General features: G+C 37.3%; 1 protein-coding gene across 1 annotated transcript in view; it reads left to right on the top strand.

The window, feature by feature from the left end:
* Window positions 1-2,997, top strand: part of LOC138316328 (5-oxoprolinase-like) — a 115,939-nt gene extending 112,942 nt beyond the window's left edge. Inside the window, exon 37 of the mRNA XM_069257999.1 lies at window positions 726-2,997. Within this exon, the coding sequence (XP_069114100.1) occupies window positions 726-890 (165 nt within the window). The 3' untranslated portion in view covers window positions 891-2,997. The remainder of the gene's footprint in view (window positions 1-725) is intronic.
* Window positions 2,998-8,253: the final 5,256 nt, after the last annotated feature.

Genomic DNA, 8,253 nt, shown 5'->3' on the forward strand with positions numbered 1-8,253 from the left:
TTTGTTTATACTTGTGTGGTAGTCGATGGAAATTAGCACGCTATTATTGTAACATGTGCGCATTATGGACCGATGGGTATTTAAGGCAGTGGAAACACTATTAGAGAACATAGCTACATTTTACGAAATATTTGATGTACAGACCCAAACATTGAGTTCATCATTTCATCATTCATGCAAAAAACTCTTTTTACCACTGATCTTTAAGTGGCGTCCTTTTAGTTTGCAATATAACCGAAATCACTTATTCGTTTGCGGAAAGTAAAGCTTTTTATGAAATGGTATTATTAGTAGCATGGAGAGTAAGCATCTGTTGCTCAAAAAATATCACTAACTAAACTATTGTAATTTATGTCTTAATGATGTTATTTTCATTAAAATGAATCATTTGAACTAAAATCAGTTGATCTCGTTCTGACAACTTTTAGTCAGTATGATAGGCATTTCTCTATGTATTTTATCAACACTTAGAAGATAGTTGTAAGATATTCTACTTCATTCTTGTACAGGTATCCCACATATCGCAATGTCGTGGCCGACGTGAAGAAATTGCCAAGTACTGACAGAACTCCGTATTCACCGACAACATGACACTTTTTTAATGTATTTGGCTTTCAATAAAAAGTTAATCAAAAAATCAAAACCCAGAAAGACAGCGAGGTCAAACCTCAGTGTTATATATCTAAAAGCAATGCGTTGTTTAACACTGCCATTCTGTTTTCTAGGATGTGTTCCTGCTCCAGACTCCCGGGGGCGGTGGATACGGTAGCCCGGGGGAGGGGGAGGCTAATGAGGATATGAAGGACGAGAGGAAAAGGAGGAGGATAGACACTAGCGTGGTGGGGCGAGGCAGTGTGTACGAATATAAACGGACACAGGAATCTGCGTGATGAACACGTGGTGGGGCGAGGCAGTGTGTACGAGTATAAAAGGACACAGGAACCTGCGTGATGAACACGTGGTGGGGCGAGGCAGTGTGTACGAGTATAAAAGGACACAGGAACCTGCGTGATGAACACTTAATAAGTAACTTTCTAATAATCAGACAATGGAATAATCAGGTAGATCCAGGCAGAGGATTTAATCGTATTCTCCACAAGAATACCGTCAATAATTCATTATAAACGTTTGAAGTGTGAAGTGAATATTTAATTTGCTTTAAAATGACACCAACACAATCTTGATGTAACTTGATTTCGCTTTACATCTGTCAATATCGATGCTGCAATGTCACACTGAATTCTGTAGTTATTGTCCTTTTAGTTGGGGTATTATTTCGTGTTTCACGCCTTTTTTACGCCTACCGTCACGACCATACTGTTTATTATGGATGCACTTTGTTCAAATGTGAAACCGTTTCTGTTTTGAGAATTAACCTCACATAAATGTCAATGCCTAGCCTAGTCAATATTTACGGTTTTGTTGCAATTATATTAGTAATCTTTTTCTATTAATCCGTATAATATTAGAATTTGCTTATATCTCAGATCATGGCCCACATATCATCCTACTAGAAATATCCTACTAGTTTTATTTGATCATCAGTCGTTATTATATATCAGTTGACGTGATAGTCAATTATTTAAGGAATTATTTTTATTGTTTGTTGTTTACTGGTGTGTAAACTGCATTTTGTGTACAGATATTTTAAATGACGAGCGTTATCATTTCTTATATTTACATTTGGCCCACCATTTCATTTAAAGTAAGTGTTCAAATGAAATAAAACTTTGGGTTTTTTTTCAATGTTATACGATTGTTGGAACAGCCGGTCAATTGATGGAATCCCGGAAGAGCTGGCTTCAATATGGCGGGAAATGTTGTCAAAATCAGAGAGTACACAAAATATAGTTCCACATCGACTTTATTTTTTTTATCCCATTCATACAATATTTGTTAAATTGCTGATATATAATTAAAGATTAACATTACATTCATACATACAATATATGAAAGGTTATCATACAGATACAATAGGCCTATTCGGATGCGCATTCACACTACTTTCGGAAGTCAGCGTCACGTTGTGTGTATTCTTGCGCGGAAACCACTGCGTTTACGCAAGTGTAAACGATTTCGCAGTTGGTAAGGTTATATAGCAAAGAGATAACGGAAATGTAAATATGAATATATGCGTTAATTAAAATATTATATGATTATTATTTTACCAGATTATGCCTTTTTTATTTTATTTTAAATTACTAAAATTTTTACACCAGGATGGGGAAAAATCGCAACGTCTGCGTACAATATTTTCAAAGTCATATAATGATATTTATCAGTGGACAGTTAGATACCGTACACCACTTCCATAACCAGCACTTATCTATATACATATTATGTAATCAGAAATCCATATGTTAGATATGCTAGTGTATAATACAATAGATACCTAATGTTACATAGGATGTAGATTACTTTAACATTTATTATGTAGACTAGTGCAAACATTAACTCGTATAATGTCTTAGAAATCCGTATCTTGCACATTTTACATTTTACATGAAAATTGAGCCATAAGGATAATTGGGAATATTGTACCGAGTTGATATAAATTATCCTCATTTCCTCAAGAGCTTTGCACACCTGGGTGACGATTTGCTGACCACACCAAACGAACACTTTTGTTTTACTGTTAACCATTTTATTTTCGAGAGATACAAATCATCGCGTAGTTTCATCGTGTATGTCATTCCAAAAGGTAAATCCGCTCCCAATCACCAATCGAATTATTTATAAAATGCCATTCGCCAATATGACGAAATTAACGCGAAATATTGTATACACGAGAATGAAGTGGTTTATAGTACATTGTGTATGTCATTTGTTTTAATAATATATCATTATGGAGTAAACATGAGATTTGTACTCAAGATTATTATCTTTGGTGGCTACATATTTATTGTACTATGAAATACATGAATATACGGAATTCTGCGCTTTAATTAGAGTGATGGTGCTTATTGAAAATATTAATAAAATTTAAACGTTATAGTTTTCTATATTAATGTTGTTTTTTATACTAAAATGTCCAGTTAGATTGATGAAATATCGCTATCGATGCCACCACTTAGTGTTTCATTTCTACAGCAAGACCACATGTTCTTATAAAGAGAGAGACAAGATTATTTTAAAGAGTCAGGACAGGACAAGTCACTTAAAATGTCGTGATTCATCTCATCACCGTACGGTAAGGATTAATGGTGATACAGTTTGCTGCAGGTTGGAATTATGTAAATCAAATGTAAGGAAATTCGCATTTAAAGGGTTTTCTTTAAGATGCGTCGCAAGATTTCGGGATGAAAACAAAAGTTTGTATTCGACCCGTGCCCAGTGGCATGCTCACTTGTATTTGTATTGTGATTGAACATACTGACATTTCTGACCCACTAATTATGATTTGAATTTAAACTATTTTGGTGGATAGTTACATGCAGAATAACGAAAAATAAACGACTAGTTTATCTACATGGCGGGGGTTAAAGTGATACACGACTGTCTGTCTGGAATACGGTTTTGTAATATAAGAACGATAAATGCGTTTCTTTTTCCTAAGAAGTCTATTTTTCTTGATTAAGTAACGCCCGTTCAGCACACATTTTTCTTTCTCGTCTTATTAACAGTGTTATTTATATTTTTTGTCTGTCATTAAGCATTTCCGCCAGATATTTCAAACACGACTATGATCACCTTTTAATTAAATCAATTACCTCTGTTTTTAAACAAGTATGTAACTAATGTGGTTTTGTAAAATTAGACATTTTCAGATGATTCTACAGACATTAAATTATTTTGCGAAAGCGTTTAAACTAAAACCAGTACACTTGCTATCAGTATTATTTTGTAGTGTTTCTATTGATATCGGATTTTTCAAAATATATGCAGTTAGGTTTTTATTATTGTCGGAATAAATACAATTGAGTCGATCTCTCCCAAGGATCATTGCAGTCCCCACATGATGGACCGCAGTGAACGCTGGGATAGATTGCGATTAAGTGTAAAAGATAATACCATTTATATTTTAGTGTAACAACTTGTCCACGATTCATCAGGATAATGTGACCAGGTACTATGGTTTATTGGTGGTTTCATTCAGTGAGGTACTACTTTAAATCAGATGAGTATCGCTGTCACAAGACGACTACATTGTAGCAACATATATTCTAAATATTCCAGAGCACAAACCACAGGAACTCTCTTTCATTAAGCAACTTTGACCTTACTGTATTGATAGAACCAAAATGAAACCAAACCACTAATCCTTAACTTTAATGGAGGTCGATCTATGAAAGCGATCCTGGAGGTAAGACGGTTTTCTCTGGCTTTATGATTGATGACGGAGGATGAAATGTTCCACCTAGCTGTTCATGGTTTATGAAGAGAGGAACAATATCCATGTCTTAGTTTGTATGTTCACCAGTCGCCTGGAGCGAAGAACAGGTTGAGATGTATATCCAAGCGTACCGGCACTCGTCTACAAGTGGGCCCAATTGACGACAGAACATTCGGCTGCTACCACGAGTAATACACAAATGAGCTATAGTAAGATTTCAGCTCTTCTCCCATTGTTTTACTCCCACGAGTAATAAACAAATGAGCTTTAGTAGGTTTCAGTTCTTCTCCCATTGTTTTACTCTCACGAGTAATATACACATAAGCTATAGTAAATTTCAGCTTTTCTCCCATTGTTTACTCCCACAGTAATTAACAAGTCGGCACATGGTTTCTGTTATTTTGATAGCTGCTTATTCCTATTTACATTATATTATTTAGGCGTACGGGTAGTTTTGTAGTGATGTCTTCATATTGCTCTGTGAATGTATAATTTAACCGTATAATTTAACCATGGTACGCATGGCTTTGTTATGACTTCACAAATTGTGAGAAGATGATGTTGAGACTTTATTTATTTCTCCATTACAGAGAAAGTTAAATAAGTCATTAATTAGAAGTTATACTGTTAGTATAGTGCTCGTTAAAATTGTTTTGGCCATTTTGCAATATGTTTGATAAGTATTACTATTTCTACCCTCTTCGCATTTGCGTCCATAAAGGTATTCATTAGGCCAACTCTATCATAACCTTTTTGTCCATTATTTAAAATTGATTTATGGATATCCGCAAAAAAATGTGGATCTTATAGAAATGTTTTTCCTAATTTAGTTTGTAATTTATCAAACAAATTCTAATGTAATATGCCAGTAATCTTCAGGAGAGTTACTTTATTGAAACATGGGAAATTAAGGTATGTTCTTAGCTTAGAAATGCTCTATCGCAATCATTTATTTTGCTTATGGTACATACGAAATTAGTACTTTATTCCATATAGAACATAGTGCCACGGAATGTCTTCGGGATGCATTTAGCTATTTTTGATATTTTAATCTTTCTATATTTTTAGAAGCTGAAACTATTCAATGGTGATTAAGGTTTAAAGTAAGTAGATCTTATCTTTGTAAATGAAGAAAAATACTTAATTGCCTGGTCCTGTTTTTGATAGAGAAACAAACATACCATTTGTCAGCGGTGGAGCATCTTTAAAGGTCATGAGGGCTAACACTCTCATCTCCAAATTTGAATGTTTAACGACTACGACCTAGCATGCTGATTATTTGGTTGATTAGTCCACCCAATCAATCTCATTTGCTTCATATATCATATTCTTTGTCTACGTATACACATGTCTGAGTCCAGCGTGCATTATACCAGTACAACAGTGTAACTGACTTTACTGTAGAAGATGTTTGCTTATGTAAGTGTGTGTTTGTTTTTGTCTTTGAGGTAATATACCAATTTACAAGATCACGAATGTTCTTAACACCAGTTGCCATCTATATCGGTCCCCTTACAATATGTTTTCAAGACATCTATGTATCATGTACTTCATCACCACTGTAAAAGAGTATCGTTTTCACTAATTTACGTTCGTAGAATTCCACATCACAGAAGTAGAGACGTGTGCCAGTGTCTGTCAATAACTTCCATACAGGTGGCCGGAATGACAAAAGTTTCCGTGTATGCAGATTGCAGAATGCAAACGGTTCATAGTGCGCACAATTAACAGCATTTTGTGATATATGTCTTAAGATAATTTGATTAGCCATAGAGAACACTATCAATGATGGCTGGATGACAGTACACAGAAATATCAATGTGATCACAGTGATGACAGTACTCCCAGCTACAGGGAACATTATCAATGATGGCTGTATATCACAGACAGTACTCCTCCCAGCCACAGGGAACACTATCAATGATGTTTGTATATCACAGTGATGACAGTACTCCTCCCAGCTACAGGGAACACTATCAATGATGGCTGTATATCACAGACAGTACTCCTCCCAGCCACAGGGAACACTATCAATGATGATAGTATATCACAGACAGTACTCCTCCCAGCCACAGAGAACACTATCAATGATGGCTGTATATCACAGTGATGACAGTACTCCTCCCACCACAGGGAACACTATCAATGATGTTTCACACAGTACTATAAGGAACACACAATGATGTATATCACAGAGTACTCCTCCCAGCCACAGGGAACACTATCAATGATGGCTGTATATCACAGTGATGACAGTACTCCTCCCAGCCACAGGGAACATTATCAATGATGGCTGTATATCACAGACAGTACTCCTCCCAGCCACAGGGAACACTATCAATGATGATAGTATATCACAGACAGTACTCCTCCCAGCCACAGGGAACACTATCAATGATGGCTGTATATCACATGATGACAGTACTCCTCCCAGCTACAGGGAACTATCTATCAATGATGTGATGCTGTATATCACAGTGATGACAGTACTCCTCCCAGCCACAGGGAACACTATCAATGATGGCTGTATATCACAGTGTGACAGACAGTACTCCTCCCAGCCACAGGGAACACTATCAATGATGGCTGTATATCACAGACAGTACTCCTCCCAGCTACAGGGAACATCAATGATGGCTGTATATCACAGTGATGACAGTACTCCTCCCAGTCACAGGGAACACTATACACTATCAATGATGGCTGTATATCACAAACAGTACTCCTCCCAGCCACAGGGAACACAATCAATGATGGCTGTATATCACAGTGATGACAGTACTCCTCCCAGCCACAGGGAACACTATCAATGATGGCTGTATATCACAATGATGACAGTACTCCTCCCAGCCACAGGGAACACTATCAATGATGGCTGTATATCACAGTGATGACAGTACTCCTCCCAGCCACAGGGAACACTATCAATGATGGCTGTATATCACAGACAGTACTCCTCCCAGCCACAGGGAACACTATCAATGATGGCTGTATATCACAGACAGTACTCCTCCCAGCCACAGAGAACACTATCAATGATGGCTGTATATCACAGTGATGACAGTACTCCTCCCAGCCACAGGGAACATTATCAATGATGGCTGTATATCACAGACAGTACTCCTCCCAGCTACAGGGAACATTATCAATCATGGCTGTATATCACAGTGATGACAGTACTCATCCCAACCACAGGGAACACTATCAATGATTTCTGTATAACACAATGATGACAGTACTCCTCCCAGCCACAGGGAACACTATCAATGATGGCTGTATATCACAGTGATGACAGTACTCCTCCCAGCTACAGGGAACATTATCAATCATGGCTGTATATCACAGACAGTACTCCTCCCAACCACAGGGAACATTATCAATCATGGCTGTATATCACAGACAGTACTCCTCCCAGCTACAGGGAACACTATCAATGATGGCTGTATATCACAGTGATGACAGTACTCCTCCCAGCCACAGGGAACACTATCAATGATGGCTGTATATCACAGTGATGACAGTACTCATCCCAACCACAGGGAACACTATCAATGATTTCTGTATAACACAATGATGACAGTACTCCTCCCAGCTACAGGGAACACTATCAATGATGGCTGTATATCACAGTGATGACAGTACTCCTCCCAGCTACAGGGAACACTATCAATGATGGCTGTATATCACAGACAGTACTCCTCCCAGCCACAGAGAGAACACTATCAATGATGGCTGTATATCACAGTACAGTACTCTCTCCAGCCACAGTGAACACTATCAATGATGGCTGTATATACACAATGATGACAGTACTCCTCCCAGCCACAGGGAACACTATCAATGATGGCTGTATATCACAGTGATGACAGTACTCCTCCAGCCACAGAGAACACTATCAATGATGGCTGTATATCACAGTA

The sequence above is a fragment of the Argopecten irradians genome, chromosome 2 (assembly GCF_041381155.1).
Source record: "Argopecten irradians isolate NY chromosome 2, Ai_NY, whole genome shotgun sequence".
Classification (NCBI taxonomy): Eukaryota; Metazoa; Mollusca; class Bivalvia; order Pectinida; family Pectinidae; genus Argopecten; species Argopecten irradians.